This window comes from Plectropomus leopardus, chromosome 14 (assembly GCF_026936395.1).
Source record: "Plectropomus leopardus strain MGB_pleo_1.0 chromosome 14, ASM2693639v1, whole genome shotgun sequence".
Lineage (NCBI taxonomy): Eukaryota > Metazoa > Chordata > Actinopteri > Perciformes > Serranidae > Plectropomus > Plectropomus leopardus.
Window position 1 is genome coordinate 25,895,404 of NC_142189.1, and position 15,340 is coordinate 25,910,743.

The following is a 15,340-nucleotide window of genomic DNA, read 5'->3' on the forward strand; positions in this document are numbered from 1 at the left end:
GCCGCCACCTACTGTATCAAAGTGTGTAGAATCATGACTCTTCTGCTCATTCAACCACTGCGTCCTTCAGTCTGCTTCTTTCTGCTCTGAATTTGCTACATTTTACATTTATCTCAGAGTGAGTGACAGGGTGTGCAGGGTTTAATTAGGGAGTGAACAGGTGAGCATGGAGTTAAAGGAACCAATCAGTGCTGAGGAGAAGGGAGGGAAGGAAGTGAAGTAAACTCATTGAAGAAAGAAGTGTCAAAATAAAGAGGAAAAGAAATCTGTACTGCAGCTCTTCTCAACTGGGTCGCAGTGCAAAAGTGGGGCCAGGTCCATTCTGAATGGACTGCAAGTGACTCATGATCATGTCAAGGTTTGGGTTTTTTGTTGTTTTTTTTTAACACATTTTATTTGGAAGTACAGCCGATTTCGGGCCTGGAGATTTTATTTTAAAGTGCAATTTCTTTTTATTATTGCAGTAAGTTTTATTTCTTTGTGTTATAATCCAAGGTGTTGTTTACACTTTGTGAAATAAAATTGTGGTTATGTGGTAATTTATCTAATGTGTGGACCTTGAACTAATGACTAAGGAGAAATCTGGACCCCATGGCTGGACCTGCTGGGAACCACTGCTTTACTACATCCAGACTTTATACCCTATGACATTACAAATTTGAGTTTTACCACTCTAGCTTTTGGAGTTGTTCATTTTTAAAAAAAAAAAAAAGTTTAAAAGGGCGTTGTTCTTTTAAAAAAAGAAAAAAAGAAAAGAACCCTTGCATGATTGAAAATGCAGTCAAATATAGACACCTGTCTTGTCTAAACCAATTTATTATCTGAAGACAGGCAATCATAAAGGCAGATATGCATTATTTATATAGATCTGCCCTTATAAGCAATTCAGATAAGCATGCTGCTCTTGTGCCAAACCAATGTTTGAAAGAAGTGTTATGAAGAGCGAGTGTTTTGCACTGAGTTACAAATTTCATCTGACCATGCAAATGATCCTGTCTAACTTCCTACAACATGCCATTATATGAGAGCTGTTGTCCAGGAAACCAGTATACTTTAGAGAGGAACGAATGCATGCATGAGTTTAACCCCTGTGCATCCACAATGTTTTCATTATGGTTATTTATCAGTATGGTGGATCTATTTTGCCCTTGTTTGGGAAAGGATGATCTCCTGCATGCATACTCACCCGGGGACATCATCATTGGAGGACTTTTCCCTATTCACTTACAAACCAACAGAAGCAAAATACCTGGATCACTCTCCTGTAGACAGTAAGTATGATCTCACTGAAATTAATCCACTAACATAATATAAATGAATCATTTTGAATATTCCCTCTGACCTCCGTCAAATTTTTGTAGCTATGATATCCGAACGTTCCTTCAAGCTCAAATGATGATATACGCCATCAGGGAAATAAACCAGCGCACACCAAGAGTTCTACCCAACATCACCATAGGATACGACATCTTTGACACTTGTGGGGATGTCAGCTTCGCCATCAGAGCAACACTCCAAATGCTGAAGAGTCCGTCAGACCCACAGAGCTATTTAGTACCTGGGAGCTTTCAATCTGCTTTACCTGAACCCAAAACAAAAGCAGTGATAGGTGAAAGGTATTCTGAAGTATCAATAGCTGTTGCACGAGTTCTTGCTCTGTCATCAGTTGCCCAGGTATGTCTTCATTTAAAAATACTTAATATTTTGGATGCCTTTGATTATGACAGAATTATTATCTTATTCTAAGATTATGTAACTTGCAAAACAAAAATGGTAATAAATATAATCTCTAGATTTTAAACAAAAACTGCTGCAAACAAAGTATAACCATCACAACATGATTTATTCCTGTTTATTACAGATAAGCTATGCCTCGACTAGTGAGCTGCTCAGCAGGAAGTTAAAGTTCCCCACTTTTCTGCGAACAATACCGAGTGATGAGTATCAGACAAAGGCCATTGCAGAGCTAGTGAAGTGGTTTAATTGGAAAACAGTTGTCATTGTAGGAAGTGATGATGAATACGGGAAGTACGGCAGTGACAATCTTGTGAACATCTTCAATGAAATGGATACCTGCATCGACTTCATTGACATCCTGCCTGGTGACTTTTCCCAAACCCATTCCAGACTGGCTGAGTTGGTGAGCAATATCAATAAGTCCTCTGCTGAAGCCATCATCATATTCACCAAGGAATCAAATGTTGCCATCATCATTGAAGCAGCTATTAAACACAACCTCAACAAAACTTGGATTGCGAGTGATACATGGTCTGCCTCTACAAAAATCTCTACACTGCCAGGCATTAAGATGGCCGGGGAGGTTTTAGGATTCATCTCCAAGAGATATGAGGTGCCTGGTTATAAAGACTATGTCAACTCAATGTTCAACAGGACCACAAACGCCATTCTTGAACATTTCCTAACTCAGTATCCACCTTGCTCTAATCAATCTGACAAGAACAAAGAAAGGGATTGCTCACTAACAAACAGTCTTCAGGGGTCCCAGCAATGTCTGGACCCAAGCTGCTTGGTCAGCTACATTGACCAGGATCAAACGTACAATATCTACCTAGCTGTTCAAGTCATAGCTGAGGGTCTCAGGCACTTGCTAAAGTGTGGCAGCCACCAGTGTGAACGTAGCACCAACTTTACAGCCTTGGAGGTACAGTAAAGTTATCTTGCTAACTAACAAATTTTGCTCTGATATAGCCTCTGTCTGTCTAGCAATAGTCTCAAAGTTTTGGAAATACATTTAGATGATGATCTAGGCTATAGACTGCCCCAGGAATGAGTCCTAAAACCTGAAAATTAGTTAGCAATTCAGCACTCCCAGTTTACCCAGCTGGAACTCAGTGGTTTATGTTTGTCTCCACAGCTTCTCAAGGAAATCAAGAAAGTCAACCTCTCTGTGAACACCACGCCTATAGTCTTTGACCCCAATGGAGACCCAACAAGCTTAGGATACGATATTGTGTATTGGAACATGAGTGAATCGAAACAGCTCACACAAATACAAACCATTGGAGAATACTGGCCTAATGGAAAAATGAAAGTCCCAGATGATCGTTTTAAAAATATGATGGTAGGATCAAAACTTAATCATTTATTCCCAGAAATAATCTATGTATATCATGTTGTACTTATTTTGTTATGTCTTTCACAGGTAATGGTTCACAACTGCTCGAAAATGTGTAAACCAGGGCAGGAGTTGAAGAGGCAAAGAAAACAGTGCTGTGGTGATTGTGTTCCTTGTGCGGATGGAGAGTTTTCTGCAGGAAATGGCAAGTGTTTAATTCTAAATCTTAAGAAAAATTTTCTTTCCCATAGTAGGTATTCAGCACCTAAAATAATAAAAACCCTATCTTCTGTGAAATCATACACACACACACACACACACACACACACACACACACATATATACACACACATATAAAACAATGTTGATTAAAGTAGTGGCTATGTGTATTGAACGAATCCATTATTCGATGTGCCAAAATTATCTGCCATTAAACAAAGTGTATTTATTTGGACACATAAAAGAGTTACTAATCTGCTGGTTGACACAAGTCACTTTAAAAGTCCATTGGCATCTACTGGCAGAAATTGTATGTAATATTTATAATTAAGTTTTCATCAGTTTATAATCACCTGAAAATAAGAACTGTTGTGTTTTTATTACCTTTTTAATGAGTCATTTGTAGATTGACATTTCGACAATTCACAAAGGTTGTCATATTGTTCTACAGTAGCCCAGAATGGATAAATCAAACACCGGCTCAAGATAGGTTTATTCACATTTTGGCACTGGCCACCGTAGTTCTCCAACATGCTCCAACAAAGGTTTCAATCTGCTACCTCACCACTAGATGCCAGTAATCCCACACATGGAATTATTTTTATGTGTGTTACTGTCTTTTAAGTGCGTTTCATTTTATATCTTTCCTTAATTTCTTTATGTCTTATGTAATGAATTTTGCATTGCCTTACACTGTAAAGACAAACATTATAAAAAGGCTGAATTATTTTTGTTTCCTGTCTTGTTTTCCCAAATATCCAAAGTCAGTTTTGCATTAATTTGCAAATACTGCTCTACTGTCACACTGCAGCATGGTATTCAATGCTGTGGTTGTGTATCTCTTCGTGTATGTAAAACAAAATTCTATTTTTTAAGTTTTCCTTTCATACTCATTTTCAGTGGAATGTATTCTGCATGATGAACACGGTATTTCTTCCTGCATTTTAATTTGCATGTCTATTTTTACTTGTCTAGGTGAGGAGTGTAAACGCTGTGACCCTGAGAAGTATTCTACTCCACAGAGGGATAGGTGTTTGGATAAAACTGCTGAATACCTCGAGTGGTCGGATCCCTTCGTTATCTTCTTGAGTTGCTTGGAAGTCCTTGGTATAATTGTTACCATTGTCCTTGCTATTTTGTTCACAGTCTATCGAAACACTCCCATTGTGAAAGCTGTTGGAGGTTACTTGTGCTTCTTGGAGCTTTTTTCACTACTGGCTTGCTTCTGCCTCACATTTAGCTTTGCGGGAGTACCCACTGCTGCTTCTTGCATGGTAGGCCTCCCACTTTTTGGCATCGTCTTCTCCCTCTGCATCTCCTGCATCCTGGCCAACCTGCTGCAAATCTTAGCGGGCTTTAGCTTTAATTTGACGACAGGGTCCTGGATTAAGAAGCTCAATCAGCCAGTGCTAGTGGTGACCATCGTCTCTGGGATCCAGCTGGCGCTGTGTGTGCCATGGATGCTTTTTTTCCCACCATATCCTACTGAATCAAAATCAAGCAAGACTGTCCTGAAGCTGTGTGACAAAGGCTCCATTGGCTTCTTTATCGCCATGTTAGGCTACAACGCTTTCTTGGCCCTCATTTGTTTCCTGTTTGCATTCAAAGGCAAACAGTTGCCAGATCTGTATAAAAATGCAAGTTTAGTCACCGTCAGTATGCTGCTCTTTTTAATCGTTTGGATATTCTTCATCCCGATCTATATAGAAATGTTTGGGAAGTACAAACGAGCCATTGAAAGCACAGCCATTCTCATTTCTAGCTACAGCATCCTGGGCTGTCACTTGGCCCCAAAGTGTTACATTATGGTGTTCAGGAAAAAGATCAATAATGAGAGCGCCATTACTGCGTACATCAGGAGGCATTATGAGCAGAGGAGCATGCCTGTGGTGACATCATAATCTGACATTGACATCCACAACAATTATCTGCACATAAAAATCTCTTCCTGTGGTGAAATCATTCCATTACTGATGCTTTTACACTTGCAATAAATGAAATGAAATATGATGTGTAAATTACTGAGCTTTAGTTAGGGTGATTGGCAGATTAGACAGAGCCAGGATGTTTTCCTGTGTCTGCTCTATGTGCTAAATTAGGCTAACAGCCTGCTGGCAGTTACCCTTTATATTTAAGGATCAAACATAAGATTGGTATCACCACTACCAGAAGTGAGGTTTTTTTCTTTCTTTCCCCCCAAAATGTTAACCTATTCTTTTAACAATTAGAGTGTTATCAGTGACACACTGTAAATGTAGCCTACATCAGGCTACTTGTGTCTCTCATATGCAAGACATATGCAGTAGTTGTTGCTACTTGTATAGAATCACCAGAAGTTTTAATGGTTGTGTCAGTGATACATCTGTAATCACAACTCCTACTACTGCTGTTATTGCTGTCGCTTAATCATATTTTGTTTAGAAATTAAACTATTATATGATCTTTACTCTCTTGAAATTGTTTGTTTAAAAACATTTCATGTTGTATACAGAACCAAAAACAAAAAAAAGAAAGACACTGTAGTCTACATGCTAGGTAAACATGTGCGTGGTTAACACTGCCTGGTTACCTTTAACTTTTTAACTACAAAATACACTATTTATATAATGTATGGTTTGTAATGTGTGCTACTTAAAAAGCATAGAGTATGCCTATTTAAATAAAGAACATGCTTGCAACTATTGTGTATAGAGTTCATCGTAGCCTACACCTTAGTTTATAGTGAACAATGTGCACTACCTATATAGGCTACTTGTAGTGTAAAGAGTACAATGTATCTTTTTTTATTAATGTATAGTGTACAATGCACACTATTTAACAGTGTATATAGTACAATGTGCCCTTTTTAATAGTGTATAGCGTACACTGTGCACTATTTAATAATGTAGAGAGTACAACATGCACTATTTAAGTGTATAGTGTACAGTATACACCGTACAGTGGAGTGTACAGTAAATCCTCTAACAGTGTATAGTTTACATTTTATTCTAGTAGTGTGAAGTTCACACTATATAATAGTGTATAGTGTGCAATGCTATGGTACCATGTGCTCTTTAATAATAGATAGTATACATTGTACTCTTTAATAGTGTACAGTGTAAATTATACACTGTTTAATAGTGTATAGTGTACAATGTACCTCAATAGCGTATAGTGTGCACTTAATTAAATTTAAACCATAACGTTTTAGGAGGAAAATATAAAATGATAAAAATATGGACATTAAAATACACAAAAAGGGCCAGAAATTTTATGATAAATTTAATGGGTGTAATGTCTCTGATGACAGATGTCACTAGAATTTCTAATTGTAGGACATGTAAATTTTAGCAGAATTAGGTGTGTTGAATATATATCTATATTAATATATACATTCATATTATATGAATGTATGCCTGTATCAAAATATTGCAGTTACAACAGGGTAACCAACCCCCCTTTACAGAGGGTCAGATTACTCACATCACATGCACAACATATATTCCTATTTAGCCTTAAGTCTCAGTGAAAACTGTTATGTAAAAGAAGTGACTCTCTGGAGCAAAGTTGACCTGTTATCTTTAAGCTTTTCGTGTTATACAATCCAGTAGTTGCACTGTGCAAACTCAGCAGATAATTTACATACCAGGTACAGATAAGCATTTTTAAACCATGTCTGAGCACGAATGATATGTGAGTAAGGGGGTTTACTTCAGTGTGATGATCCTATACTGGTATGAAGAAAAACTGCTAATGTTCTGTCATGTCTAATTGTCCTCTAACTAAGCATTTGGCCTATTTTAACATTCATGTTTTCATTCATACTTTTAATTGTATGCATGCTTTTAGGTTTTTTCTGTTTTAGCTGCAATCTTCTCAGGGACGACAGATGAAAATTAGCCATCGGCTAACACTGGCACATTTGCAGCAGTGTTAATTAATGTGCTTTGACCTTGTAAAAATAAAATCACAAATTAATGAATAAAAATCAGTTACAGTTGTGACTGGAAATTGACAGATGACAGTGATGGGGAAAAAAATAATTCTTCACAGGCAGCTCTGGTTTGTATCAGTTCCAGCTGCAAACACTAGATGGAACTGTTTGTGTGTAGCCCGGTTGAAGATCTGAGGGCTGCACAAAGAGTTGACATTTTCAAAAGCAAACTTGACACCTAATTTGGTTTGGCTCTTATATGAACTTTACCTCATTTATTATATTTATATATTCAATATTTTGGTCTGTTTTAATAGTTGGTATATCATTTTATCATTTTGAACAAATTTAATTACTATTTTACTTTGCCCTAATATACATGCATTTACCTCTTATGTACTGTTTAGAGTGTTTTACTCACTTATTATTATTATTTTTCTAATTACTTATTTTTATGTTTCTAACTATCTATCTAGGTTTTATTGAAGTTTCCTCATTTATGGTAGTGTTTCCTAAGTTCTTGGTTGTAGTTAGTACTCTTATTTTATTATTCACTTAATTACAAAGTCTTGCTTTTGGGGGCATGGGGGGTTTTGTGTTATAGTGCTAGACAATTTTTTATTTATTTATTTTATTTGTGTTACATAGTGCTGCAAAAAAAAGTCTGATAATGCTTCACAAGTGGTCACTGCACTTTCATACAAAATACACAACATCTATAATTCGGCTCTGCACCTAATGCTTTATTTATTAAAAAAATACAAAACTTCAAAAGTTTCCATAGGAAAGCATTATGAATTTGCAATCCCGTCTCTTTCATATCCATTTCAAATGTCTGGTGTAACACTGCTTCTTATTAATATCATGAACAGACTTCTTGCCTTCTACGAGTTACAAAATGTAAAAATAAAATAAGGAGGAGAAGAGGAGAGGTGCAGTCTGCTTCTTGAGTCCCTGTGTTTTAAGTGTTAATCTTGAAGATTTGTTATTGGTCGCACCTGTCGTGTCAGCAGACCAGGATAAATATGAGGATCACGTGCGCCATATGGGTAGCTGAAGTAACTATTAAGTGTATAGTGCTGTCAGAGAAATGGTTTGAAATGTTGTAGCCATATCAGCATGTGGTGTTCTGACATGCAGAACGTGACGCATGCGTCTTGCAAGTTTCTGTGTGTACATGTTCAAATTTGCGTGACTGCTTCTGGCCGTCAACAGAGAAGCACTTACAGAAGAAAAGTCGAAATTTGAAAAAAAAAAAAACAAAAACAAATATTAACATCTTGAGGATTAACACTTCTGAAGTTCTGTACAGAAGTGGAGATCATGGAGAGATAAATATAAACATAGCAGCCATTTTTTGAGGAATTAAATCACCCCTCCAACCACCTCTTTGTAACTAGCTGGGGATGCGACTTCAGATGTTAACAGGGCTTCCAAGTTGATAGTATTAAAGTAATAGCACAAGTAACCCTTCATGTTTTGGACTTTTGCTATGGTTTCGAGTGTTGTGCATCCTACAGTTTTGGGGAACTGTCAGTGAAATAGTACAGAGTTGCCCTGTAACACTCAGGAACATACAGAGACACTCAGGGTGCGATTCAGCCTCAGCCTCACTTCTTTGAGGATTGATCCCCGCTTCCATACAGAACACACAAATTTGTGCAACATTTCCCTCTCATTCTCCTGTCAAGTAACTGGCCTTGAAATTTCACGTACATTTTGGGGAGAAGAAAAAAAACAGATGGAAAACTTCCTCCAATAATTAATAACAAAGAGGGATGCTAAATCTGGAGAACATTGCTGTGATGCACAGTATGTGCTGAAACCACATGGGCCTGGCAGGGCTTGGTGGGCATCTCCAAGCTGCTCTCTCGACCACAGCCCGCTGGCACTTCAAACAGGCAAGACTCCTCCGCAGGAGCTGGCATGCCCTGGGAACAGATCTGCTGCACGTGTTGCCTGTGGAAGCAGATAAAAGTTACAAATATACTTAAATCTGAAAAGTTTTCCTCATGATCAGACCACCTCCAGATGACCATGTACTCACCAGGCAGAGCGGGACATGACATAGTGAATGTCGGGTCTTTGGAAGCCGTTGAAGGTGGAGGAGGCGGCCACCGTGTAGGCACCCATGTTCTCGAAGACCAGCCAGTCTCCCACTTGCAGGTCAGGCAGGTTGCACTGCTCAACAATGCGATCAAGGCCATCGCATGTTGGGCCCCAGATGCTGCAGGGGTACATGACCTCATCTGGCTTTGGCTTCTATTAGTATAAAAAGAAGAGGTTGGGGGGGCAGGGATCATTAACATCTGTTTCACCTTTCACTGACCCTTATGAATGAAAAGAAACTTTACTTGAATTCTCCTTTACCTTATGTAGTGTTGGCAAACAGTGAGCGTGGTCATAGAGTATACAGTTGAAGGATCCATACACTCCATCATTGACATAGTACATCAGGGTCCTGTCACTGGTTCCTTCGTCTTCCTCTGAAGAAAGCATGACTCATTTTACTAAAGAGATATGTTACAAATCTGCTTCCAGAGTTAACTTTTTCCAAAATCGTAACCATTTTAAATCAAGGCTGTTACCATCAGAAGCCGCCTCATCGTCCATGATGACCTTCTTGGCAATGATATTGACGACCAGTGTGTAAGCAGAGGCCACATAAAAGCGCCCTGGCTCAGCAATGACTTTAACACCAGAGTCCGCAGGGAAAAACTTGTCCAGGGCTGGGTTGATTACTGCTGTGATCTAGCAAGAGGGAAAAGTGTCCACGGGTAAATATATATCAGACTACAAAGTCTGTACTGTCTGGTTTTGTTTCACAAGTTCAAATCTGGTACAAAATTATGTTCAGCCCATTAAAAAACGGCAAAAAAGCACACAAGATACCTCTTCAAATTTGAGTTCAGCATCGTCCGAACCAGGGAAACCACCTCCGATGTCTAACAGGTTCATGTTGAAGCCAAGCTCATCCTAGAGGTCACAAAATTCAGATTAGTACGCTTGGTGAAAACGCACATGGTTTAATACAGTTATATATGCATCTCTGTCACAACTCACCCCCATATCGAAGACACAGCGGGCATCAGCGATAGCCTGGGTGTAGGTCTCAGCATCAGTGCAGCCACTGCCAACATGGAAGCTGACGCCAATCACATCCAGGTCCAGTTCTTTGGCCCGCTCCAGAAGACCTCGACAAGCTTTTAGAGGAGCCCCAAACTTCACACTCAGGCGACACACTGCCTTTGAGTCATCTGTGGCAATACGCAGCACCAGCCTGGGCACAAAGCAGAAGCCGTTAGTGGAAAAAAAGGGAGATGATGGCAGATAAATAAAAATAAAATACCACCAAGGCTTTCATATTATGGATGGTAAGATGTCTTACTTGGCATTGTCATGGCAGCGGGCCACTTTCATGAGTTCCACCTCGCTATCAAAAGTCATCATCTGGACCCCATGGGCAGACGCGTACTTGATCTGAGAAACTTGCTTGCAGGGGTTGGCATAGATGATTCTGCTTGGATCAACTCCCAGGGACTGAACTATCTGAATCTCCGTCTAGAGGGAGACAATGACAACAGTCAGCAAAAAAAAAATGCTAATTCAAAAACACAAGCTGCCAGTGCAATTTCAGCCAGTCATCAAGAGAGCTTTGTATAATGTTATCCTGAGAGAGTCTAGCGCTACGGGCGATTTTCCAACACGCACCTTGCTTGCACAGTCAAATCCAGCTCCCAGGGATGCCAGCGTCATAACAACAGCCCGGCTGTCGTTGCATTTGACAGCATAGAAAGGAGTGACGCGAGGCAGGGCCCTCGCCCAGCGTAGGTGTTTCTTTAGTACATCTCCCAGGTCACAGACGTAGAAGGCGTCCCTGTCATCCTGTGATGGAATGGATAGGAGAAAAAAGAACATATGCATTTAACAAAAAACATAGTACAGTATAGAATTAGATGCACCACTGAAAACTATGAACCCTATGTGTATTAAAGCTGACATTTACACCAGCATAAGAGTTAAGAAGCGAAGTCAAACAAAGCAAAACCAGTAACATGAACAAAGGAGTATGGTGTCATTTCAACCAGTTGCTTTCAGTTGCATCCTGACATTTATCAACAAACAAAAGGTGCCATCTGATCCCCTAAATAATGTCAGCACAGGAGCCTTACCGTCATTGATGACTCATTGATCTTCTGCTCAACAGTATCCCGGGCAGAAAAGCCCTCCTCAAGAAAAGAGAAGTCAAACTCGGTGGCAGTTGCAGTGTTCATGGTCACAAGAAGTCCTTTTGATTAGTCACTAGGAAACTAAAAAAGGAATAGGGACATATTAAGTTTGCATTCATCTTTGAGAACACAGTGTCTTTTCTGTCCTTGATTACTAAAGCCCACTTCATTTCCCACAAATGGGAAAGTCTCAAAATAGTGCAAGTGTTAGCAACTCCCAAAGTATGGTACGGGACTGAATTACAGTTTTGTTACAGTGGTATATGTGCAAGATGACAATGCTGTGTTGAGTAAAATTGAAACAGTGAGACACTTACTTGGATATGAAAGAGATGAAATTTAGTGTTGCTGTTACTCAGGTGCAGAGAAGCCAAGGTGGCTCACCGGTGAAATTGAATCCCTTCAAATAAGACTCAAGCCCAGGGCCTGCTGAGTAGCCAGTGTGCGTCTTCCTACAGTGATTATTCTGTAAATAAGAGCATTATAACATTAAAAAAGCTGCATTTCCTTATGGGGGAAAAGCTGCATCAGGAAAGAAGTTGCAGAGTTGATTGTTAAAGCTCAGGATTAAACTTCAAATTGCAATATGAATGTATTGTTTCTTTTCAAGGATTTTTTCTTTGTATATTTTACACAAAGTTACAGATTATTTTATTAAACCACTTTAATTATCCAAGTCAACAAGCCTCAGACATGCCCAAAACGCACAAATCGCGTCTGTAGTCTTTAATAGCACTCCATTTTCTACCTAGCTGTGTCATGAGTCATGTCTACCCGGCACGATCTGCACAGAAAAGTCATTGAAAGGGCCATGTGTTGAAATCCCGCCCAGCCCACATTTGAGCCAATCAAAAAGAAGATCCGCCTCCATTAAAAGAATGGCATGAAAACGGACCAATCGGTGAGCGATAAATTACGCCGACGTCAATATGCCGGTTCCGTTTAGAGCTATCCGTGCCATGAGGCGATTTAGCATATGAAGTTACCGGTAACGTGGTTTAGCCAAGTTAACAGTCAATTTAACAACTTGTTCAGTATAACATGAACACGCCGTAGTACACAGCCCTGACAAATTGACACCACGGGTTAACATTATGCTTCAGTTAGTTAGCACGTTTATAATTACATGATAACGTTGGCTAACCGGCCGCCTGTCACACCGGCCACGTCGTATTGTTAGGTAATACACAGGCGCGAAGAATGAATGAAAAATGGATGAAATTCGTATTACGATTACGGTTAAATAGCAATAATACCCCAAACCAAAAGGAATCAATTTCACCGTGCTTTTAAAGCCGCCATAACGCATTAGCCTGCTACTTCGCGTTTTGCTACCGTTAGTTGAAAAGCTTTTAAGCTAAAATGTGACGTTGTTATTTGTACAAAAATCCTTTGCTTACCTTAAAAAGCATTTACAAAGACTGTGTCCATTAGACCAGAATGCTGGGATTAAAAAAAGCGGTTCTCTTCACGAAGAAGTCCGCAGCAGACGGTTTCGCCTCTGTGAGGTCTGAAACTCGAATGGAGGCCGGTAAAGGATCGCGACAGTATTTATAGACTGCTCGTTACTACGGCAACGCAGCCAGCTGAAACCGGCCTCCCATCCACGTATGAACCGGTTTGCTCTCGTAACCTCATCCACATGGTGAGGAAGACAGACAGACAGACTGACCGACAGACTGACGGACAGACAGACTGACGGACAGACAGTGGCCAACAACTACCTACAAATTGCAAGATTACTTAAGTTAACAGCGTGTCCAAACAAACCGTGTGTCTGTCGTTCAAATTGAAGCTTTTTCATTGCATTGTGGTAAAGACAAGACAAACAGGGCCCACCAGTCAGTGGTGGAGGAAACACTTGGATCATTGAATAAAAGTAGGCTACTAACGCCACAATGTGAAAAAAACTCTGTTACAAGTAAAAGTTCTACATTGAAAAGTAGGCCTATAATCAGGAACATTTACTTAAAGTATTGAAAATGATAGTACCCAGTGAGAAAAAATATTAAAGAGAAAAAAGAAAAAAAAAACACTCAAATGAATCAAAAGGATTATGTTTTATCTAAAAATAGTTGCAATTATCTGTTAACTGGCTAATTGATTAACTGACTGTTTTTTGCAGCTGTACTAGTATTAACTATTGGGTTAGGGTTAGGGTGAGTTTAATTTATTATAAAACATATTTTATAAACTTGTTATATGTTGTTGTTTTTAATGAAAAAAAAAAGTATTTTGAAAAGTGACCAAGGCTTTTAAATAAATGCAATGAAGTAAAAAGAACAAATTTTTCCTCTGAAATTTTGTAGGGGAAAAATATAAAGTGGCATTAAAAGAATGTATTTATGTAAAGTACCTCATATTTGCATACTGTACTGTGAGCAGTATGCAGTTAAACATACTTAGTCATATTCCACAACTCCCACCCGTTAATTAATGTCTGTTAACACTCATGCGAATGTCTAGCCCCAGTTTACAAGTATTTCTCATGTAAAATTTCGGTCTGCATTGTCTTTTTTGTGTGGTTTCCTTCCCTTATTGAAAAAATACATTAAGATTGAAGACTTTAAAAAGTCTATTTGTTAATTAATGTTAATCGTTTTAGTTTTTTCCTTCTTGGACAAAGTCACATTCACTAAACACTGTAAAAGAATGCATTTTTAACTGTATGTTCAACTGTCTACTCATCCCTAGCATGGATTTAACCTATCTACAGGCAACATGTTTTTTGTTCAGGCTGGCTTTGGCAGAAGGGATGCTGACAGTGGTGATACGCAGGTAGGGGAGACCGGGGCATATTGTCACACTTTTTACACTCATATATATCTTGGAATCAAAACATCATATATATAAAAAAATATGTACCAGATGAAAGACCAAAGTCTCAGGTATATATTTTGTATTCATGTCATTTTCATATCTTGTGTCAGTGCAGAGTTATAAGCAATCTAATGGAGATTGTCACCATGTGACAAGTTGCCCCACCAACGGGTAAGTTGTCACACTATGTGGGGTAAGATGTCACATTGGATTTTGCAACCATTAAAATAAGGACAAAATTATTGTTGTTGTTATTTTTTTAATTGAAGGTGAATAAATGACAATAATTCACTTTTATTACTCATAAAATAACATGAAACATGAAATATTATGCAACATCATCATTTGCATCATGCATTACGAAACTGACACTTAAACTGGTCCTGGAACAAAAGAAAATCTCACTAGTCAGACTCCTCATCTGAGTTGCAGTTTTGGCATAGCATATGTAGATTGAATTGCCGGGAGCACATGCATCTTATGAAATAACATGAAATAAAATGAAATATTATGAAACATGCATTATGAAACTGTCACTTAAACTGGTCCTGGGACAAAAGAAAACCTCAAACAAAACCTGAGCTCACTAGTCAGACTCCTCATCTGAGTTGCAGTTTTGGCATATGTAGACTGAATTGCCAGGGGCGCATTCTTCATGTCCCCATCCTTTGCATATCATGCACTGCACCCATGTTTCTCCTGGGTGGCTGTTTCCAAATGGCTCTATGCAGACCAGGCACAGGGACTCATCTTCTTCCGATGAGGACTCATCTGGAGTTTTTCTTTTTGTATCTGCCCTCTGTGTCTTCCCTGTGCTTTGCTACTTTGGCATTTTAGATTTGGTTTCCTTGCCTTTCTTTTTGAACAGTCTTTTCTTCCCTTGTGCCTGCCTTTCAGCTTCAAGTGCCTCCTTCACAGGTGTGTCAGTGAGAATAGAAGTTTTTCTCTTCTTTTTCTGCTGGGTAACTTTTTTTTCTTGGACCAGCTTTTGGGTAAGGCCTAATATCCTCTGGAGTAAATGTGTTGGTGGAGGAGGCTGGGTTACTAGGGCCTGGAATAGCTTCTTGGTTGGTGCCTGGGTCT

The 15,340-nt window shown here is 39.0% G+C and overlaps 2 protein-coding genes across 2 annotated transcripts; one reads left to right on the forward strand and one right to left on the reverse strand.

The window, feature by feature from the left end:
• Nucleotides 1-1,066: 1,066 nt before the first annotated feature.
• On the forward strand, nt 1,067-5,950 carry LOC121953622 (G protein-coupled receptor family C group 6 member A-like). The gene is made up of 6 exons (XM_042500809.2): nt 1,067-1,271; nt 1,362-1,674; nt 1,862-2,662; nt 2,876-3,082; nt 3,164-3,281; nt 4,271-5,950. Exons 1-6 carry the CDS (start codon nt 1,072-1,074, stop codon nt 5,194-5,196), a joined length of 2,565 nt encoding a protein of 854 aa, XP_042356743.2. The 5' UTR covers nt 1,067-1,071; the 3' UTR covers nt 5,197-5,950.
• Nucleotides 5,951-7,930: 1,980 nt separating this feature from the next.
• odc1 (ornithine decarboxylase 1) lies at nt 7,931-12,988 on the reverse strand. The gene is made up of 11 exons (XM_042501202.2): nt 12,838-12,988; nt 11,755-11,903; nt 11,381-11,518; nt 10,920-11,093; nt 10,597-10,769; nt 10,272-10,488; nt 10,101-10,184; nt 9,797-9,959; nt 9,579-9,694; nt 9,256-9,470; nt 7,931-9,167 (listed from the first exon to the last, which is right to left on the reverse strand). Exons 3-11 carry the CDS (start codon nt 11,480-11,482, stop codon nt 8,990-8,992), a joined length of 1,422 nt encoding a protein of 473 aa, XP_042357136.1. The 5' UTR covers nt 11,483-11,518; nt 11,755-11,903; nt 12,838-12,988; the 3' UTR covers nt 7,931-8,989.
• Between the last annotated feature and the right edge of the window lie 2,352 nt (nt 12,989-15,340).